The sequence below is a fragment of the Leptosomus discolor genome, chromosome 23, assembly GCF_034619465.1.
Source record: "Leptosomus discolor isolate bLepDis1 chromosome 23, bLepDis1.hap2, whole genome shotgun sequence".
Taxonomy (NCBI): domain Eukaryota; kingdom Metazoa; phylum Chordata; class Aves; order Leptosomiformes; family Leptosomidae; genus Leptosomus; species Leptosomus discolor.
In genome coordinates this window covers 2,411,572-2,432,259 of record NC_141413.1, presented here as the reverse complement: position 1 = coordinate 2,432,259, position 20,688 = coordinate 2,411,572, and the positions used below count along the sequence as shown (strand labels likewise).

The 20,688-nt window shown below is 59.9% G+C and overlaps 2 protein-coding genes across 2 annotated transcripts; both read left to right on the top strand.

Annotated features, from left to right (window-relative positions):
* The first annotated feature begins 26 nt into the window (after positions 1-26).
* LOC147413865 (ubiquitin carboxyl-terminal hydrolase 36-like) lies at positions 27-10,083 on the top strand. The gene is made up of 18 exons (XM_086477040.1): positions 27-255; positions 337-558; positions 734-844; positions 1,136-1,238; positions 1,894-1,961; positions 2,384-2,454; positions 2,869-2,951; positions 3,283-3,394; positions 3,688-3,828; positions 4,144-4,244; positions 4,551-4,674; positions 4,951-5,618; positions 6,456-6,615; positions 7,765-7,836; positions 8,133-8,272; positions 9,308-9,396; positions 9,788-9,900; positions 10,009-10,083. Exons 1-18 carry the CDS (start codon positions 27-29, stop codon positions 10,081-10,083), a joined length of 2,682 nt encoding a protein of 893 aa, XP_086333166.1.
* A 349-nt stretch (positions 10,084-10,432) lies between these two features.
* LOC147413864 (ubiquitin carboxyl-terminal hydrolase 36-like) lies at positions 10,433-20,497 on the top strand. The gene is made up of 18 exons (XM_086477039.1): positions 10,433-10,661; positions 10,743-10,964; positions 11,140-11,250; positions 11,542-11,644; positions 12,300-12,367; positions 12,790-12,860; positions 13,275-13,357; positions 13,697-13,808; positions 14,102-14,242; positions 14,558-14,658; positions 14,965-15,088; positions 15,365-16,032; positions 16,870-17,029; positions 18,179-18,250; positions 18,547-18,686; positions 19,722-19,810; positions 20,202-20,314; positions 20,423-20,497. The coding sequence occupies exons 1-18, from the start codon at positions 10,433-10,435 to the stop codon at positions 20,495-20,497; spliced, it is 2,682 nt and encodes an 893-aa protein (XP_086333165.1).
* Positions 20,498-20,688: the final 191 nt, after the last annotated feature.

Here is a 20,688-nt window from a genome sequence, read left to right as displayed (position 1 = left end):
GGCCACCGGCCTCTGCCACACTGACCATGGAGAAGCCGAAGAAGGCAGCGAGGCTGGCGCTGAAGCGGACCTGGTGGGAGATGGCTGAGGATGGGGAGCTGGGCTGGCTGCTGGCCCCCTCGGCCAAGAAGATGCGGCTGCAGAAGAACGAGGTCGAGCCCACCAGCCACGGCTTCTCCTGCGAGCTGGAGCAGCTGCAGGGGAAGTACGTGCTGCTCAACCCCTGGGCCGAGGCTGCCAAGGAGAAGCCACCCGGCAAGCAGGGTAGGTAGAGCGGGCGAGGGGGGCCCTCCCCACGCTCCGCACTGCCACGACTCACCGCCCCTCTCCCTGCAGGCAGCCGCCATGCCGCAGGGGAACGGGGGGACGGGGTCCCCATGCCCCAGAAGGTGCTCTTCCCCGTGGAGCGCCTCTCCATGAAGTGGGAGCGGATCTACCAGGTCGGCGCCGGGCTGGAGAACCTGGGGAACACCTGCTTCCTCAACTCCACGGTGCAGTGCCTGACCCACACGCCGCCGCTCGCCAACTACCTGCTCTCCAAGGAGCACAGCCGCAGCTGTGAGTAGGGAGGCCCGGCTCGGCAGGCAGCAGGGCTGGGGCAGGGGTGCCAGTGGGAGGAGGAGCGCCTGCCTGTCCTGTTGCCAGTGCTGCGCTCAGCACCCCTGCATCTGGCTCCGGCAGTGGGGCGCCATGTCCTGTCGTTAACGCCCTGTCTTCTCCTCTCCTGCTCCAGGTGACCAAGGAGGCTTTTGCATGATGTGCCTCATGGAGAAGCACACAATTGAGGCTTTTGCCAACAGCGGCAAGACAATAAAGCCGATATCCTTCATCCGAGACCTCAAGAGTAAGGACGGCTGCCTTCCCCTCCCCCTGGTAGCCATGCAGGAGAGCAGTGGCTAATGCAGGAGCGTAGCCTTTGAGATGGGGGCAGGTCTTGGCAGACGGCTCTTCTGAGATGACTCCCTGAGCCTGCCAGGGGCTGGCGCCTTCAAGGGCCACTTGGGGCTTTCCGGCAAGAGTCTGATGTCTGGTTTGGTTTGAGGGGGCTCAACCCCCACAGTCCCTGCCCCAAGGAAGGGAGGGAAGGCCTGCATCATGCAGCACGTGCTGGGGCTGATTCTTCCCTCTCCTGCAGATATTGCCCAGCACATCCTCTTCAGGAGACAGGAGGATGCGCACGAGTTCCTGTGTCACACCGTCGATGCCATGCAGAAGGCCTGCTTGAAAGGCTGTACCACGTACGTGGGGCCTCTGATGGCCCATCGCTGCTCTTCCCCACTGTCCCTTCACTGGTCCCCTGCACCCACAGGAGGGGCCTGTGGGGTGAATGTGTCCCCCAGGTCAGACTCATAGAGGGAGCCGCTGGTTCCAGGGACCTTGAGTGGGTGGCCCAGCTCCCTGCCCCTCTGTGACACAGCTCTGGGCTGTTGTCTGCCTTCTCCCTTCTCCTGACTCCTCCACCATAGCAGAGCTGTGGTCCTGTCCCCAAATCCCGAGGCTGCTATGGGTTTGGATCCTGTCCCAATTGCTGAGGAATACAGGCGTGCCCGCTAGTTCAGCCCCAGCGCTGTGGCCAGGGCTGAGCCGCTTTCCTGTGGGCTCTCCGTCCCGGGAAGCCTGCGTTGCCTCCGTCTGCAGTGCCCAGCTCTGAGCTCCAGCCAGGAGTTTCTGCTCCTTCTCAAGGAAGGTGTGCATCGGAGCCTGGTGCCACCCCTCGAGCTGCGGCACTGGGAGAGCAGGCTGGCAGCAGCTGCGACTTCCCTCTGCCCTTGGAGCTCTGCAGCCCATCCGCTGGCCAGAGTGCACAGGGGAGCTGTCCCGAGGACACAGGGGTGGCCCGCGGGTGTGGCCATGGCGGAGGGGTGGTGTGAGATCTGGTGCTGTTATCTCCAGGTTGGATCGCGAGACCCAGGCCACGACGCTGGTTCACCAGGTCTTTGGCGGTTACCTGCGGTCCCGTGGTGAGTGCTGGCTGCCAGGTCCTGGGCCTGCGACTCTCAGGGCTGCTGTTGCCCCGAGAGCCTTGCGGTAAAAAATCTCTTGGGAAAGTGGCGAAGCATGCGTAACGTACCCAGAGCTGCAGCCGGTCAGTCTGGCAGTGCCTGCAGCTCGTGACCCCTGTTGTGGCGATGGAAAAAGCCGTTGGCCGTGGGTCTCCAGCTCATTGCCACTGATAGAGGAACCCCTGTTGCCAGCTCTCTAGCAACAACCGCTGTCCCAGCGGAATTGCCAGCCTTCCTCCTTGCCAGGCTGTGAATCCTGGTGCTCACCTCCCAGAGCCCAAATGCAGAGAGGGGGAATATTGCAGCTGCCTGCGCTGTGCTGGGGTGGTGGCGGGTGCAGGTGTTGTGCCAGGCTGTGCTCATTGCTCGCTCTTTTGCAGTGAAGTGCTTGGCGTGCAAGAGCGTCTCGGACACGTACGACCCTTACCTGGACCTGCCGCTGGAGATCGGGGTACTGGGGCAGGGTTGGGCATGGGAAGGAGCTCTGCTCTCGTGGGGGGACGTTCCTGCACCTGCACCATTACTGCTCTTAAGGCTCCTTAACCGGCCAGCGTCAAGGCACGGTGCAGGCGAGAGGGAAGCCGCTTCCATTGTGGCGCTGCCTTCTCTCTCTGGCAGAGCAGTGCCCGTTGCCTGAGCGTGGGCCACGACTCCTGCGTTGAGGCTCTGTGGTGTGGGGGGCAGTGCCGCCGTCCCTTACAGCGTGCTGGCCGGTGCCTAGCTGGTGGCAGGCTCACAGGTGTGGTGTAGCCTGTGGCCCTGTGCTCATGCTCTGTGTTATCTCTCGGGGCCAGTGTCTCGGCGGGGAGCTGGGCTGTCGTGTGGACAGGCCACTCATGCCCTGACCTCTCCTCTGCCCTTGCAGGAAGCCGCAAACCTAGTGCAGGCGCTGGAGCTGTTTGTGAAGCCAGACCTGCTGGGCGGGGAGAACGCCTACATGTGTGCCCAGTGAGTGTGTGGGGCTGTGGGCGGGAAGGGGCCCGTGGGTGTGCTGGTGGGAAGCAGGCGGAAAGCCTGCTCCAGTAAGGGAGGGCTTCTCTACCTGCTCCGTGGCTAAACTGTGAGGCACGTGGCCACGGAAGCCTGCAATGAAGCCTGCCTCTCCTCAGCTCCCTCCTCTGGTGGGAAGGGCAGGGGCCAGCAGACACGGCCACAAGCAGGTGCCCTGGAGCGGTGCCCGCTGTCAGCAGGGTCCCTGCCGTGGGGTGTGCCGCTTGGCCAGGGCTGGCATTGTCCGGGTGGTGGATCAGCTTGAATAGCTCGAGCTCTTGCTGCGCAGATGCAAGAAGAAAGTGACGGCCAGCAAGGGCTTCACCATCCACCGAGCCTCCAACGTTCTCACCATCTCGCTGAAGCGCTTTGCCGACTTTGGTGGAGGCAAACTCACAAAGGTGAGTGCTCGGCAATCCAGAGCGGGGGCTGTCTCCTGGCCCGAGGCTCTGCTGCCCAAAGCAGGGTGGGAGGCGATCCAGTGCAAGCTCTGCCGCAGTCCTGCTGACCTTCCCCAGCTGTGCGGCACAGAGGGAGTTTGGCTCATCCTGGCATCTTCCTCACCGTGCACTCGGCCTGGCGAGAGCGGGTCCCCCTCCCTTGAAAGGTGGGATCTGCAGGACGGCTGAGCTGCCCTTGCTCTAGCAAGAAAGCCATCTGCTGTGCAGGCTCCTGAGACATCCTCTCTCTGCAGGACGTGGGGTACCCCGAGTTCTTCAACCTCCGCCCTTACATGTCTCAGAAGAATGGGGATCCTGTCCTGTACGGGCTCTACGCGGTGCTGGTGCACTCTGGGTACAGCTGCCACGCCGGGCACTACTACTGCTTCGTGAAGGTGAGCCCGGGGAGCTCTCTTGGCACCCCGTCTGGGCTGGGGGCTGGTGGGTGCTCACGGGTCCCTGTAATGTGCAGAAAGGAGGGTGCTGAGCAGAGGTGCGTGGTGTGGAGCACTGGATCAGGTGTGCTGCACAGGCTGTGCTCCGCTGCAGGAAGCGTGGAGGTCTGCTCTCCCAGAGTCCCCTTGCCTGCCCTGGGCCGCCTGTGGGTTTTGGGGAGAGGAGCTCTGCCGACGGGCACTGTTCCTGCTGCTCTTCATGCCAGGAGTGTCGCCGCTCACAGTCGGACCCCATTCTCTCTTCTCCTTCTGCAGGCCAGCAATGGGCAGTGGTATAAAATGAACGATGAGCGGGTCCACCCCAGCAGCACCGAAGAGGTCCTCAAAGAGCAGGCCTACGTGCTGTTCTACCTGAGGTGAGAGCGCCCTGTGTCTTGCGGCCCCTCTTCCCCCTGCTCTCAGCATTGGGCACGGGGCTGGTAACACGTGCCTGGGTGTGGGACGGAGCTTGGCCCAAGTAGCCCCAAAGCCTGTGTGCACGTGCTGGCTCGGAGCAGGGTGGCGGGGAGAGGTCCAGCTCCTTGTCAGGATTTTGCTGTAGATCAAGAGCGGTTCATCTCCTCGGAGCTTCTGGCTCCTGTTGCTTGTGTGCATCTCCGACGAGAGCGCTCTCGTCGCTCGAACCCTCGCAGTTAACACCTGCACTTCTCTGCCTTCACCAGAACCCCCAGCCCCAGGAAGAGCTCGCAGGGGCCCACGGCCAAAGCTGCCTCCAGCCTGCCTGGCTCCACTCAGGTCAAGACAACTGTGACCAGCAGGGCCCTGTCTTCACTGCTGACGGGCCAGGTGAGTCCTTAAGGCTGCTCTCAGCCAGCGCTCCTGGGAGCTGGGAGCTGCTGCCCCTCTGTCTGCTCTGCGAGGGCGGGTGGCTGCAGCTCCGCAGGGAGGCAGGCGCACTGCTCCGAACGGGCAGGTGCGAGGGAGGACGGTTGACAGGAGGGATCCTACTGAGCCAAGGGTCCCTGAGCGTGCCTGGCAAGGCATGGGGAGGGACGTATCCCTCTGTGTCCTTGGCTCCTTGAATGCTCTCCTCCCTGAACCTCTGTCCTTCTGTTTCTCTAGAGACCACACATGCTGCTGGGGAAGAAGCTGCCGGGGCCAAAGGAGGTCAGAGCCCCTGTGGCCCGCAGTACATCTGGGGCAGGGCTGGAGCCGCCCAACAGAACCGCTCCGCCAAAGGCACCTGCTTTTTCCCCGTCACCCAGGCTGCTCCTCAAAGCCACCCCCATGGCCACAGCTCTGCCCAATGGTGCAGCGCGGACGTCCAAGGAGTCGCTCTCCTTCCCGCAGCTGCCTCCCGCGCCCAGAGCAGCTCAAGGCTTCTGCAACACCAGCAGGGCAGGCGCGGCCAAAGCGGAGCTGCCCCGGCAGAGCTCCTGCGAGCACAAGCAGCCACCTGTGTCACCCAAGGCGCTGCTGGAGCCCAGCCACAGCCAGGAGCCTGGGGGCAGTGGGGACAACACCGGGACCCTCAAGAGGGTCTCTTGCAGCAGCGGTGCTCCCAGGCCAGTGCCCGGCGCAGTGGGGAAGCTGGCCAAGGTGTCCCAGAAGGCCAGCAGCAGTCTTGGCATCTTCTGCACCTCTCGGGAAACAGGCTGCGGCACGGACCTCCCTGCTGGCCCCGGCGGCGAGCCGGCTGCTCCCAAAAACTCCGAGCCAGCAAAACGGAAATCCTGCCTGTTGGCCAGCGCCATGTCACCGCCACCGGCCAAGGTGCTGGTGCTCTCTGCGTTGTGGCTAAACCCCAGCCAACAGCCAAAGCCCACGCAGCCACTTGCTCACTCCTCTCCCCTCCCACTGGGATGGGGAGGAGAATCGGAAAAAACACAAAACTTTTCGTTGACATAAGAACAGTTTAATAAAGAAGTAAAATAAAATAAAATCATGACAATAATAATAAAAAATATACTAACATGAACAGTAGTAACTGTATTTAAATGGAGCATAGCAAAGAGAGAGAGCAAGAAAACCCAAGAAAAGACAAGTGATGCATAGGGCAGTTGCCCACCACCTACTGACCGATTCCAGAGCAGTGATGCACCCCTCCTGGCCAAATCCCCCCAGTTTCTCTACTGACCATGATGTTCTATGACCCTTTCACCAGTTGGGGTCAGCTCTCCTGGCCATGCTCCCTCCCAGCTTCTTCTGCGCCTGCTGGCTGGCGGAGCAGGGGAAACAAAAACTCCTTGACCTAGGATAAGTGCTCCTTAGCTCTCCTGGTTTGAGCTAAACCAGAACTAATTCTCTTCAGTGATTTTAATGTTCAGTTTAGTCTCTTCTAACTGCACTTTCTGAAATCAATAGCATGTTTTTCCAGACAGTGCCTGCTTCCTAGCAGTGAAAACGCTTGTTGTTCACAGTCACTACCGAGGAATGGTATGCAGAAAGGCTCTTGCTTATACGTGCTCTGTCTGCATCAGACGTTGCCTCTCACTACCGCACGGGGACTGCAGGGCAGCACACAGGACAGGCAGCACAGCCACCTCCAAATCCCCGCTGCCTCCCTGTTGGGGGAGCATCAAAATCTGCAGCTGTCCCAAAGCCCTTGAACTCTCCTGGTTTTGCAGAGCACGGTCTGCCAAGGCCTCAGCACGGTGGGAGTCTGGCACTGAGGTTCTTGCTGGTGTGACTCTGCTGACGCCAGTGTCTGCCCCACGATACGCAGCTCCTCTCCAGCCATCTGCCTCAGCAGAGAGCAAATCCTGGGGGGAGCAGCTGGCAGCAGAGGTGCGGGCTCCCCCAGCTCCTGCCAGGGGTTGGGGACATGCTCCCACCCCCTTCCCAGCAAGTCCCTGGGGGCATGGCCCTGAGACTGAACCCATCCCTAAGCCGGACCTGACCAAACTCCAGATTCACTCTAGAGTGGTGGTACCTCAAAATTCTTGGATGGAGGACCTGCTACGTACATTTGTCCATGGGGATTCACTAAATCCAAGCCTACTGCTGAAGCCATTACTCATAGGGGTTGTTCCATGTCGTGGCCATTGCTTGTCTCGGGAACAGACAGGAAAGCTCTGGATGACAAAAGCTGTCAGGACACTCTCCAGAAACAGAAGACCAGTGCTAGAAGATCCCCATCCCCTAATTGCATAGAAATAATTCCAGCTTAATGAAATCATTGTTGAAAATAGAACACACAGAACAGCATCCACCAGCAAAACTCTTTCAGTGGTGGTTTTAGCTGCTGCAGAGCTGATGACCTTACCTTCACTGTCTCAGGACCAAAAAAACCCACAAGTGACAAACAGGAACTCCTCTCTACCTAGCCTTATAGGTAGAATTGCTCAGCCTACAGCTCTGGAGGCACAGACCAGCCTAGACTTAGATCCTGAGTCTACCTACTCAATGACCTGTCCAGAAAGTCCAATTATAATTACCTTTGAAAGAGGAGGGAACTGGGTGGGGAAGAAAGGAAGGAAAAAAAATTGCTGGGAAGACAATGGAAGTATAGGCACACAATTAAAAGAGGAAGGAGCCGAGGTATCCTGAAGGCCAGCTCAGCCCAGCTCCCTTTTGCTGGTGAAAAGCTGTGCAGCTTGGAGGAAAAAAGCATACTTTGGTGCTGGGATGCACACAAATGCCTGAGTTCTGTCCTGAAACAGCAGAAAAACCTGGACACGGCTGCTTTTCACTTTCTTCCTATCTGCATGCATCTTTGACTTCTATGTTTCCCTGAAGTCCTCCCAGACTACCAGGGATGTGGCCTCTGTCCAGTTCATGTGCCATGAGGAGAAACAGGGTTTGACCATGAAGGGGGCAGCAAGTATCTGTGTCTGCAGAGGGAAAGGGGCAGCCACACCTCAGCTTCAGAGATGCCCAAAGCTGCCCAGAGCCCCAGAAGCCCCTGGCACTCCGGCCTTTCCTTGGCCCTGAAAGCCTGCAGGGCCTGCCAGCGCCGAAGATCCCCGGGGACAGGAGCCAAGGACAGTGGCCAGCCCCGTGGAGAGAGTAAGGGGGGCTCCGTCCTTCCTTTGGCCACAGGAAGATGTCCTTGGCCACGCCGGGACAGGCCACGTCTCCTCCCCATCACCCAGGGGAAGGTGAGGCCTGAGGAAGACCCCGGGCGCTGGGCTCAGCACGGGCGGTGTGACGAGGCAAGGCCTGGCCGATGCCAGTGGCTCCGTCACGCAGCTCCTGCTGCCCGGGGCTGTGGCCGGAGCACAGACAGAGCCGCCTTTTGGGACTTGACCATGCAGAGCAAGCCCAGGGCAGCTCCCCTCCTGTCCCCCTCCCTCCCTGAGCAGGCCCAGGCCCCCAAGCGGACCGAGGGCGGGCAGAGCTGTGCCCACCCCTGCGCTGCTGCAGGCCCCGCTCCAGGGAAATGGCCCTTCCTGAAGGCCGCCTCCGCAGGCCCCACGTCCTGGCTGGCTGAGGAGCTGCTGAGGTGAGGAGAGGCCTGGGGGCCAGAGGGGGCAGAGGCCGAGGGGCCTGAAGAGAAATGGAGGAGAGACAGGCTGGGGGCAGCTGGGGACAGGGACAGGGACAGGGACAGGAACAGGAACAGGGACAGGGACAGAAACAGGGACAGGAATAGGAACAGGGACAGGACCAGGACTAGGGGTGCTGCAGGAGCAGGTAACTCCCAGCGTGGCTGGGCCTTGGGGGAGGGACCTGGAGACCGCAGGGCCCACAGGCCCTGTCATGGCCCAGTTCTCCAGCCCTGGGCCTGAGTGCTCAGCCCCAGGGACAGCCCCACAAGCAGGGTCAGAGCAGCTCCTGCTGCTGCCCCCAGGGTCGCCAGCCCCCCGCCAGCCCTGAGCCAGCCTGCAGGTGTGTGAGCCGGGGTGAGGTGGAGGAGCCTGGAAAACAATTCATGGACGAGGCGAGGGAAGAAGGTGCAGCCTGTGTGGCACCTGGGGTTCACTGACCCCCTCAGTTTCACGTCTGGATCAGCGCTGGCCTTGGGCATGGACTAACCTCAGTTGAAGGCAGGAATTCTCTTTACTAATCCTGGGTGCTCGAGGGCTCTTCCTGCCCTCTCCTGCCCGGTGTGACCCGAGCACATGACTGCCCTGCCTGCTCCTGCCCTGCTGCTTTGGGACCTCATGGTGAAAAGGAGAGAAGGACTCGTGTCGTTAGGGGGTCTCTTGGGGTGCCCTGGGTTTGCTTTGCTGCTCACTTCTGTACCGTTTCCTGGGCTATTCACCGTGTGGGTGCCTAGAGAGGCAAATGAGGCCCTGAACGAAGTTTCCTACAGTAAAACACGCTTCCTTTTTCTCACTGGTAACAGCCTGAAAGATCGATGCTGAAGCAGCACGTGCCTCTTGTGACAACACGTGACAAGAGATGGTTGTGTTCAGTTAATCCTTAGTAGCTTTGGGCATAGGAAAACAGTAGAGCAATGTTACTGTGTGGGCACCACGGATGTGGTTGTCTGGATTTCTGCGTATTTGTGACTGATCTTTCTTGTTTCTTTTAGACAAGAAAATCTTGATATGTACTGCCAAGGACAGAACAAAATGCGCAGAATTGATAAAGCAAGAGGTGCCAATCAAGGAGGGTGTGCAGGTTAGCACTAGTTTTAAATTGTCTCGACTGTGTTCCAGCTAAAAGCCTTGCCTTAAACGATTGAAACGAGCTGAACCGTTGGATATTTTTCAGTAGTGCACAATTCTATATTGCTTCGGACTTTACCAGCCATACTCATGGACTGTGGGCCTGTATGGCAGTGAGCCCAGAAGAGGAATCGAGGAAAAAAATGTGTGATTTTCCAAAATTCTTATGGGATAGAAGGCCACAGCTGGCTGCACACAGGTAGGAATACACAAAAATGGGCAGCGTCACTCAGAATGAGGAAAAGCGGTGTGGGCACAGCCGTAGTGTGACAGTTGTCACGACCCTGAGCAGCACAGCATGGATTTTTCAGGCAGCAAGGCTGGATGCCACTGTGGGTGAACAGCTCTTCCCGAGCACGGAAATGGGCTCTGCGACTTGGTCTCCACCTGGGACTCCCTGAGCCTGACCCAGAAGAAGAGCCTAAACCAGAGGTACAAGATGGGCTGTGAGTGCAAGGTGAGCAGCCGGGCTGCCCCTGCCATGGTAACCCATGTTAGCACACAATGAAGGTCACGGACCCCAAGCGGCCACGCCCTGACAGGCCCTGCCCCCTTGCCACTGCAGCCAAGACGCAAGCGCGGCTTTGCCCTCAGTCCACATCGGGACGTGGAGTGTGGCAGACGTGGAGGGAAGGAGTGAAGTCAGGGGGTTGTGGGGAGGGAGTCGAGTCGAGTGAGCGCGACCGCAGCGGAGGGCAGGAGCAGTGCTGTCCCCGTCCCTTGCCAGGAGAGGCGCGGCAGGAGTTTGCATCGCGCAGGCAAGTGGCAGTCGGCTCTTGAAGGCGGCTACACGTGGGCACAGCGGTGGGGACCCGGATGGTGACTGCGGTGGGATGGGCTGGGATGGGCCCCGGGATGCCGAGGCCTGCGTTCCTATTGCCCTGACAACACCGCCCTGCGTTGGGAACAGAGTGGAAAGGGCCGGTGCTCCCACTCAACTGGCCACCCCCTCCCCCCAGCCAGGGCCACCGGCCTCTGCCACACTGACCATGGAGAAGCCGAAGAAGGCAGCGAGGCTGGCGCTGAAGCGGACCTGGTGGGAGATGGCTGAGGATGGGGAGCTGGGCTGGCTGCTGGCCCCCTCGGCCAAGAAGATGCGGCTGCAGAAGAACGAGGTCGAGCCCACCAGCCACGGCTTCTCCTGCGAGCTGGAGCAGCTGCAGGGGAAGTACGTGCTGCTCAACCCCTGGGCCGAGGCTGCCAAGGAGAAGCCACCCGGCAAGCAGGGTAGGTAGAGCGGGCGAGGGGGGCCCTCCCCACGCTCCGCACTGCCACGACTCACCGCCCCTCTCCCTGCAGGCAGCCGCCATGCCGCAGGGGAACGGGGGGACGGGGTCCCCATGCCCCAGAAGGTGCTCTTCCCCGTGGAGCGCCTCTCCATGAAGTGGGAGCGGATCTACCAGGTCGGCGCCGGGCTGGAGAACCTGGGGAACACCTGCTTCCTCAACTCCACGGTGCAGTGCCTGACCCACACGCCGCCGCTCGCCAACTACCTGCTCTCCAAGGAGCACAGCCGCAGCTGTGAGTAGGGAGGCCCGGCTCGGCAGGCAGCAGGGCTGGGGCAGGGGTGCCAGTGGGAGGAGGAGCGCCTGCCTGTCCTGTTGCCAGTGCTGCGCTCAGCACCCCTGCATCTGGCTCCGGCAGTGGGGCGCCATGTCCTGTCGTTAACGCCCTGTCTTCTCCTCTCCTGCTCCAGGTGACCAAGGAGGCTTTTGCATGATGTGCCTCATGGAGAAGCACACAATTGAGGCTTTTGCCAACAGCGGCAAGACAATAAAGCCGATATCCTTCATCCGAGACCTCAAGAGTAAGGACGGCTGCCTTCCCCTCCCCCTGGTAGCCATGCAGGAGAGCAGTGGCTAATGCAGGAGCGTAGCCTTTGAGATGGGGGCAGGTCTTGGCAGACGGCTCTTCTGAGATGACTCCCTGAGCCTGCCAGGGGCTGGCGCCTTCAAGGGCCACTTGGGGCTTTCCGGCAAGAGTCTGATGTCTGGTTTGGTTTGAGGGGGCTCAACCCCCACAGTCCCTGCCCCAAGGAAGGGAGGGAAGGCCTGCATCATGCAGCACGTGCTGGGGCTGATTCTTCCCTCTCCTGCAGATATTGCCCAGCACATCCTCTTCAGGAGACAGGAGGATGCGCACGAGTTCCTGTGTCACACCGTCGATGCCATGCAGAAGGCCTGCTTGAAAGGCTGTACCACGTACGTGGGGCCTCTGATGGCCCATCGCTGCTCTTCCCCACTGTCCCTTCACTGGTCCCCTGCACCCACAGGAGGGGCCTGTGGGGTGAATGTGTCCCCCAGGTCAGACTCATAGAGGGAGCCGCTGGTTCCAGGGACCTTGAGTGGGTGGCCCAGCTCCCTGCCCCTCTGTGACACAGCTCTGGGCTGTTGTCTGCCTTCTCCCTTCTCCTGACTCCTCCACCATAGCAGAGCTGTGGTCCTGTCCCCAAATCCCGAGGCTGCTATGGGTTTGGATCCTGTCCCAATTGCTGAGGAATACAGGCGTGCCCGCTAGTTCAGCCCCAGCGCTGTGGCCAGGGCTGAGCCGCTTTCCTGTGGGCTCTCCGTCCCGGGAAGCCTGCGTTGCCTCCGTCTGCAGTGCCCAGCTCTGAGCTCCAGCCAGGAGTTTCTGCTCCTTCTCAAGGAAGGTGTGCATCGGAGCCTGGTGCCACCCCTCGAGCTGCGGCACTGGGAGAGCAGGCTGGCAGCAGCTGCGACTTCCCTCTGCCCTTGGAGCTCTGCAGCCCATCCGCTGGCCAGAGTGCACAGGGGAGCTGTCCCGAGGACACAGGGGTGGCCCGCGGGTGTGGCCATGGCGGAGGGGTGGTGTGAGATCTGGTGCTGTTATCTCCAGGTTGGATCGCGAGACCCAGGCCACGACGCTGGTTCACCAGGTCTTTGGCGGTTACCTGCGGTCCCGTGGTGAGTGCTGGCTGCCAGGTCCTGGGCCTGCGACTCTCAGGGCTGCTGTTGCCCCGAGAGCCTTGCGGTAAAAAATCTCTTGGGAAAGTGGCGAAGCATGCGTAACGTACCCAGAGCTGCAGCCGGTCAGTCTGGCAGTGCCTGCAGCTCGTGACCCCTGTTGTGGCGATGGAAAAAGCCGTTGGCCGTGGGTCTCCAGCTCATTGCCACTGATAGAGGAACCCCTGTTGCCAGCTCTCTAGCAACAACCGCTGTCCCAGCGGAATTGCCAGCCTTCCTCCTTGCCAGGCTGTGAATCCTGGTGCTCACCTCCCAGAGCCCAAATGCAGAGAGGGGGAATATTGCAGCTGCCTGCGCTGTGCTGGGGTGGTGGCGGGTGCAGGTGTTGTGCCAGGCTGTGCTCATTGCTCGCTCTTTTGCAGTGAAGTGCTTGGCGTGCAAGAGCGTCTCGGACACGTACGACCCTTACCTGGACCTGCCGCTGGAGATCGGGGTACTGGGGCAGGGTTGGGCATGGGAAGGAGCTCTGCTCTCGTGGGGGGACGTTCCTGCACCTGCACCATTACTGCTCTTAAGGCTCCTTAACCGGCCAGCGTCAAGGCACGGTGCAGGCGAGAGGGAAGCCGCTTCCATTGTGGCGCTGCCTTCTCTCTCTGGCAGAGCAGTGCCCGTTGCCTGAGCGTGGGCCACGACTCCTGCGTTGAGGCTCTGTGGTGTGGGGGGCAGTGCCGCCGTCCCTTACAGCGTGCTGGCCGGTGCCTAGCTGGTGGCAGGCTCACAGGTGTGGTGTAGCCTGTGGCCCTGTGCTCATGCTCTGTGTTATCTCTCGGGGCCAGTGTCTCGGCGGGGAGCTGGGCTGTCGTGTGGACAGGCCACTCATGCCCTGACCTCTCCTCTGCCCTTGCAGGAAGCCGCAAACCTAGTGCAGGCGCTGGAGCTGTTTGTGAAGCCAGACCTGCTGGGCGGGGAGAACGCCTACATGTGTGCCCAGTGAGTGTGTGGGGCTGTGGGCGGGAAGGGGCCCGTGGGTGTGCTGGTGGGAAGCAGGCGGAAAGCCTGCTCCAGTAAGGGAGGGCTTCTCTACCTGCTCCGTGGCTAAACTGTGAGGCACGTGGCCACGGAAGCCTGCAATGAAGCCTGCCTCTCCTCAGCTCCCTCCTCTGCTCCTCTGGTGGGAAGGGCAGGGGCCAGCAGACACGGCCACAAGCAGGTGCCCTGGAGCGGTGCCCGCTGTCAGCAGGGTCCCTGCCGTGGGGTGTGCCGCTTGGCCAGGGCTGGCATTGTCCGGGTGGTGGATCAGCTTGAATAGCTCGAGCTCTTGCTGCGCAGATGCAAGAAGAAAGTGACGGCCAGCAAGGGCTTCACCATCCACCGAGCCTCCAACGTTCTCACCATCTCGCTGAAGCGCTTTGCCGACTTTGGTGGAGGCAAACTCACAAAGGTGAGTGCTCGGCAATCCAGAGCGGGGGCTGTCTCCTGGCCCGAGGCTCTGCTGCCCAAAGCAGGGTGGGAGGCGATCCAGTGCAAGCTCTGCCGCAGTCCTGCTGACCTTCCCCAGCTGTGCGGCACAGAGGGAGTTTGGCTCATCCTGGCATCTTCCTCACCGTGCACTCGGCCTGGCGAGAGCGGGTCCCCCTCCCTTGAAAGGTGGGATCTGCAGGACGGCTGAGCTGCCCTTGCTCTAGCAAGAAAGCCATCTGCTGTGCAGGCTCCTGAGACATCCTCTCTCTGCAGGACGTGGGGTACCCCGAGTTCTTCAACCTCCGCCCTTACATGTCTCAGAAGAATGGGGATCCTGTCCTGTACGGGCTCTACGCGGTGCTGGTGCACTCTGGGTACAGCTGCCACGCCGGGCACTACTACTGCTTCGTGAAGGTGAGCCCGGGGAGCTCTCTTGGCACCCCGTCTGGGCTGGGGGCTGGTGGGTGCTCACGGGTCCCTGTAATGTGCAGAAAGGAGGGTGCTGAGCAGAGGTGCGTGGTGTGGAGCACTGGATCAGGTGTGCTGCACAGGCTGTGCTCCGCTGCAGGAAGCGTGGAGGTCTGCTCTCCCAGAGTCCCCTTGCCTGCCCTGGGCCGCCTGTGGGTTTTGGGGAGAGGAGCTCTGCCGACGGGCACTGTTCCTGCTGCTCTTCATGCCAGGAGTGTCGCCGCTCACAGTCGGACCCCATTCTCTCTTCTCCTTCTGCAGGCCAGCAATGGGCAGTGGTATAAAATGAACGATGAGCGGGTCCACCCCAGCAGCACCGAAGAGGTCCTCAAAGAGCAGGCCTACGTGCTGTTCTACCTGAGGTGAGAGCGCCCTGTGTCTTGCGGCCCCTCTTCCCCCTGCTCTCAGCATTGGGCACGGGGCTGGTAACACGTGCCTGGGTGTGGGACGGAGCTTGGCCCAAGTAGCCCCAAAGCCTGTGTGCACGTGCTGGCTCGGAGCAGGGTGGCGGGGAGAGGTCCAGCTCCTTGTCAGGATTTTGCTGTAGATCAAGAGCGGTTCATCTCCTCGGAGCTTCTGGCTCCTGTTGCTTGTGTGCATCTCCGACGAGAGCGCTCTCGTCGCTCGAACCCTCGCAGTTAACACCTGCACTTCTCTGCCTTCACCAGAACCCCCAGCCCCAGGAAGAGCTCGCAGGGGCCCACGGCCAAAGCTGCCTCCAGCCTGCCTGGCTCCACTCAGGTCAAGACAACTGTGACCAGCAGGGCCCTGTCTTCACTGCTGACGGGCCAGGTGAGTCCTTAAGGCTGCTCTCAGCCAGCGCTCCTGGGAGCTGGGAGCTGCTGCCCCTCTGTCTGCTCTGCGAGGGCGGGTGGCTGCAGCTCCGCAGGGAGGCAGGCGCACTGCTCCGAACGGGCAGGTGCGAGGGAGGACGGTTGACAGGAGGGATCCTACTGAGCCAAGGGTCCCTGAGCGTGCCTGGCAAGGCATGGGGAGGGACGTATCCCTCTGTGTCCTTGGCTCCTTGAATGCTCTCCTCCCTGAACCTCTGTCCTTCTGTTTCTCTAGAGACCACACATGCTGCTGGGGAAGAAGCTGCCGGGGCCAAAGGAGGTCAGAGCCCCTGTGGCCCGCAGTACATCTGGGGCAGGGCTGGAGCCGCCCAACAGAACCGCTCCGCCAAAGGCACCTGCTTTTTCCCCGTCACCCAGGCTGCTCCTCAAAGCCACCCCCATGGCCACAGCTCTGCCCAATGGTGCAGCGCGGACGCCCAAGGAGTCGCTCTCCTTCCCGCAGCTGCCTCCCGCGCCCAGAGCAGCTCAAGGCTTCTGCAACACCAGCAGGGCAGGCGCGGCCAAAGCGGAGCTGCCCCGGCAGAGCTCCTGCGAGCACAAGCAGCCACCTGTGTCACCCAAGGCGCTGCTGGAGCCCAGCCACAGCCAGGAGCCTGGGGGCAGTGGGGACAACACCGGGACCCTCAAGAGGGTCTCTTGCAGCAGCGGTGCTCCCAGGCCAGTGCCCGGCGCAGTGGGGAAGCTGGCCAAGGTGTCCCAGAAGGCCAGCAGCAGTCTTGGCATCTTCTGCACCTCTCGGGAAACAGGCTGCGGCACGGACCTCCCTGCTGGCCCCGGCGGCGAGCCGGCTGCTCCCAAAAACTCCGAGCCAGCAAAACGGAAATCCTGCCTGTTGGCCAGCGCCATGTCACCGCCACCGGCCAAGGTGCTGGTGCTCTCTGCGTTGTGGCTAAACCCCAGCCAACAGCCAAAGCCCACGCAGCCACTTGCTCACTCCTCTCCCCTCCCACTGGGATGGGGAGGAGAATCGGAAAAAACACAAAACTTTTCGTTGACATAAGAACAGTTTAATAAAGAAGTAAAATAAAATAAAATCATGACAATAATAATAAAAAATATACTAACATGAACAGTAGTAACTGTATTTAAATGGAGCATAGCAAAGAGAGAGAGCAAGAAAACCCAAGAAAAGACAAGTGATGCATAGGGCAGTTGCCCACCACCTACTGACCGATTCCAGAGCAGTGATGCACCCCTCCTGGCCAAATCCCCCCAGTTTCTCTACTGACCATGATGTTCTATGACCCTTTCACCAGTTGGGGTCAGCTCTCCTGGCCATGCTCCCTCCCAGCTTCTTCTGCGCCTGCTGGCTGGCGGAGCAGGGGAAACAAAAACTCCTTGACCTAGGATAAGTGCTCCTTAGCTCTCCTGGTTTGAGCTAAACCAGAACTAATTCTCTTCAGTGATTTTAATGTTCAGTTTAGTCTCTTCTAACTGCACTTTCTGAAATCAATAGCATGTTTTTCCAGACAGTGCCTGCTTCCTAGCAGTGAAAACGCTTGTTGTTCACAGTCACTACCGAGGAATGGTATGCAGAAAGGCTCTTGCTTATACGTGCTCTGTCTGCATCAGACGTTGCCTCTCACTACCGCACGGGGACTGCAGGGCAGCACACAGGACAGGCAGCACAGCCACCTCCAAATCCCCGCTGCCTCCCTGTTGGGGGAGCATCAAAATCTGCAGCTGTCCCAAAGCCCTTGAACTCTCCTGGTTTTGCAGAGCACGGTCTGCCAAGGCCTCAGCACGGTGGGAGTCTGGCACTGAGGTTCTTGCTGGTGTGACTCTGCTGACGCCAGTGTCTGCCCCACGATACGCAGCTCCTCTCCAGCCATCTGCCTCAGCAGAGAGCAAATCCTGGGGGGAGCAGCTGGCAGCAGAGGTGCGGGCTCCCCCAGCTCCTGCCAGGGGTTGGGGACATGCTCCCACCCCCTTCCCAGCAAGTCCCTGTGGGCATGGCCCTGAGACTGAACCCATCCCTAAGCCGGACCTGACCAAACTCCAGATTCACTCTAGAGTGGTGGTACCTCAAAATTCTTGGATGGAGGACCTGCTACGTACATTTGTCCATGGGGATTCACTAAATCCAAGCCTACTGCTGAAGCCATTACTCATAGGGGTTGTTCCATGTCGTGGCCATTGCTTGTCTCGGGAACAGACAGGAAAGCTCTGGATGACAAAAGCTGTCAGGACACTCTCCAGAAACAGAAGACCAGTGCTAGAAGATCCCCATCCCCTAATTGCATAGAAATAATTCCAGCTTAATGAAATCATTGTTGAAAATAGAACACACAGAACAGCATCCACCAGCAAAACTCTTTCAGTGGTGGTTTTAGCTGCTGCAGAGCTGATGACCTTACCTTCACTGTCTCAGGACCAAAAAAACCCACAAGTGACAAACAGGAACTCCTCTCTACCTAGCCTTATAGGTAGAATTGCTCAGCCTACAGCTCTGGAGGCACAGACCAGCCTAGACTTAGATCCTGAGTCTACCTACTCAATGACCTGTCCAGAAAGTCCAATTATAATTACCTTTGAAAGAGGAGGGAACTGGGTGGGGAAGAAAGGAAGGAAAAAAAATTGCTGGGAAGACAATGGAAGTATAGGCACACAATTAAAAGAGGAAGGAGCCGAGGTATCCTGAAGGCCAGCTCAGCCCAGCTCCCTTTTGCTGGTGAAAAGCTGTGCAGCTTGGAGGAAAAAAGCATACTTTGGTGCTGGGATGCACACAAATGCCTGAGTTCTGTCCTGAAACAGCAGAAAAACCTGGACACGGCTGCTTTTCACTTTCTTCCTATCTGCATGCATCTTTGACTTCTATGTTTCCCTGAAGTCCTCCCAGACTACCAGGGATGTGGCCTCTGTCCAGTTCATGTGCCATGAGGAGAAACAGGGTTTGACCATGAAGGGGGCAGCAAGTATCTGTGTCTGCAGAGGGAAAGGGGCAGCCACACCTCAGCTTCAGAGATGCCCAAAGCTGCCCAGAGCCCCAGAAGCCCCTGGCACTCCGGCCTTTCCTTGGCCCTGAAAGCCTGCAGGGCCTGCCAGCGCCGAAGATCCCCGGGGACAGGAGCCAAGGACAGTGGCCAGCCCCGTGGAGAGAGTAAGGGGGGCTCCGTCCTTCCTTTGGCCACAGGAAGATGTCCTTGGCCACGCCGGGACAGGCCACGTCTCCTCCCCATCACCCAGGGGAAGGTGAGGCCTGAGGAAGACCCCGGGCGCTGGGCTCAGCACGGGCGGTGTGACGAGGCAAGGCCTGGCCGATGCCAGTGGCTCCGTCACGCAGCTCCTGCTGCCCGGGGCTGTGGCCGGAGCACAGACAGAGCCGCCTTTTGGGACTTGACCATGCAGAGCAAGCCCAGGGCAGCTCCCCTCCTGTCCCCCTCCCTCCCTGAGCAGGCCCAGGCCCCCAAGCGGACCGAGGGCGGGCAGAGCTGTGCCCACCCCTGCGCTGCTGCAGGCCCCGCTCCAGGGAAATGGCCCTTCCTGAAGGCCGCCTCCGCAGGCCCCACGTCCTGGCTGGCTGAGGAGCTGCTGAGGTGAGGAGAGGCCTGGGGGCCAGAGGGGGCAGAGGCCGAGGGGCCTGAAGAGAAATGGAGGAGAGACAGGCTGGGGGCAGCTGGGGACAGGGACAGGGACAGGGACAGGAACAGGAACAGGGACAGGGACAGAAACAGGGACAGGAATAGGAACAGGGACAGGACCAGGACTAGGGGTGCTGCAGGAGCAGGTAACTCCCAGCGTGGCTGGGCCTTGGGGGAGGGACCTGGAGACCGCAGGGCCCACAGGCCCTGTCATGGCCCAGTTCTCCAGCCCTGGGCCTGAGTGCTCAGCCCCAGGGACAGCCCCACAAGCAGGGTCAGAGCAGCTCCTGCTGCTGCCCCCAGGGTCGCCAGCCCCCCGCCAGCCCTGAGCCAGCCTGCAGGTGTGTGAGCCGGGGTGAGGTGGAGGAGCCTGGAAAACAATTCATGGACGAGGCGAGGGAAGAAGGTGCAGCCTGTGTGGCACCTGGGGTTCACTGACCCCCTCAGTTTCACGTCTGGATCAGCGCTGGCCTTGGGCATGGACTAACCTCAGTTGAAGGCAGGAATTCTCTTTACTAATCCTGGGTGCTCGAGGGCTCTTCCTGCCCTCTCCTGCCCGGTGTGACCCGAGCACATGACTGCCCTGCCTGCTCCTGCCCTGCTGCTTTGGGACCTCATGGTGAAAAGGAGAGAAGGACTCGTGTCGTTAGGGGGTCTCTTGGGGTGCCCTGGGTTTGCTTTGCTGCTCACTTCTGTACCGTTTCCTGGGCTATTCACCGTGTGGGTGCCTAGAGAGGCAAATGAGGCCCTGAACGAAGTTTCCTACAGTAAAACACGCTTCCTTTTTCTCACTGGTAACAGCCTGAAAGATCGATGCTGAAGCAGCACGTGCCTCTTGTGACAACACGTGACAAGAGATGGTTGTGTTCAGTTAATCCTTAGTAGCTTTGGGCATAGGAAAACAGTAGAGCAATGTTACTGTGTGGGCACCACGGATGTGGTTGTCTGGATTTCTGCGTATTTGTGACTGATCTTTCTTGTTTCTTTTAGACAAGAAAATCTTGATATGTACTGCCAAAGACAGAACAAAATGCGCAGAATTGATAAAGCAAGAGGTGCCAATCAAGGAGGGCGTGCAGGTTAGCACTAGTTTTAAATTGTCTCGACTGTGTTCCAGCTAAAAGCCTTGCCTTAAACGATTGAAACGAGCTGAACCGTTGGATATTTTTCAGTAGTGCACAATTCTATATTGCTTCGGACTTTACCAGCCATACTCATGGACTGTGGGCCTGTATGGCAGTGAGCCCAGAAGAGGAATTGAGGAAAAAAATGTGTGATTTTCCAAAATTCTTATGGGATAGAAGGCCACAGCTGGCTGCACACAGGTAGGAATACACAAAAATGGGCAGCGTCACTCAGAATGAGGAAAAGCGGTGTGGGCACAGCCGTAGTGTGACAGTTGTCACGACCCTGAGCAGCACAGCATGGATTTTTCAGGCAGCAAGGCTGGATGCCACTGTGGGTGAACAGCTCTTCCCGAGCACGGAAATGGGCTCTGCGACTTGGTCTCCACCTGGGACTCCCTGAGCCTGACCCAGAAGAAGAGCCTAAACCAGAGGTACAAGATGGGCTGTGAGTGCAAGGTGAGCAGCCGGGCTGCCCCTGCCATGGTAACCCATGTTAGCACACAATGAAGGTCACGGACCCCAAGCGGCCACGCCCTGACAGGCCCTGCCCCCTTGCCACTGCAGCCAAGACGCAAGCGCGGCTTTGCCCTCAGTCCACATCGGGACGTGGAGTGTGGCAGACGTGGAGGGAAGGAGTGAAGTCAGGGGGTTGTGGGGAGGGAGTCGAGTCGAGTGAGCGCGACCGCAGCGGAGGGCAGGAGCAGTGCTGTCCCCGTCCCTTGCCAGGAGAGGCGCGGCAGGAGTTTGCATCGCGCAGGCAAGTGGCAGTCGGCTCTTGAAGGCGGCTACACGTGGGCACAGCGGTGGGGACCCGGATGGTGACTGCGGTG

What these genes read in the sequence shown, in the direction of transcription:
- LOC147413865 (XM_086477040.1), top strand. Translation starts at nt 27, where the DNA reads ATGGAGAAGCCGAAGAAGGCAGCGAGGCTGGCGCTGAAGCGGACCTGG. An exon ending in ACCTGCCGCTGGAGATCGGG is followed by an intron (nt 2,455 to 2,868) that starts GTACTGGGGCAG and finishes CTGCCCTTGCAG; the next exon opens with GAAGCCGCAAACCTAGTGCA. An exon ending in CTTCACTGCTGACGGGCCAG is followed by an intron (nt 4,675 to 4,950) that starts GTGAGTCCTTAA and finishes CTGTTTCTCTAG; the next exon opens with AGACCACACATGCTGCTGGG.
- LOC147413864 (XM_086477039.1), top strand. Translation starts at nt 10,433, where the DNA reads ATGGAGAAGCCGAAGAAGGCAGCGAGGCTGGCGCTGAAGCGGACCTGG. An exon ending in ACCTGCCGCTGGAGATCGGG is followed by an intron (nt 12,861 to 13,274) that starts GTACTGGGGCAG and finishes CTGCCCTTGCAG; the next exon opens with GAAGCCGCAAACCTAGTGCA. An exon ending in CAATCAAGGAGGGCGTGCAG is followed by an intron (nt 19,811 to 20,201) that starts GTTAGCACTAGT and finishes GTGGGTGAACAG; the next exon opens with CTCTTCCCGAGCACGGAAAT.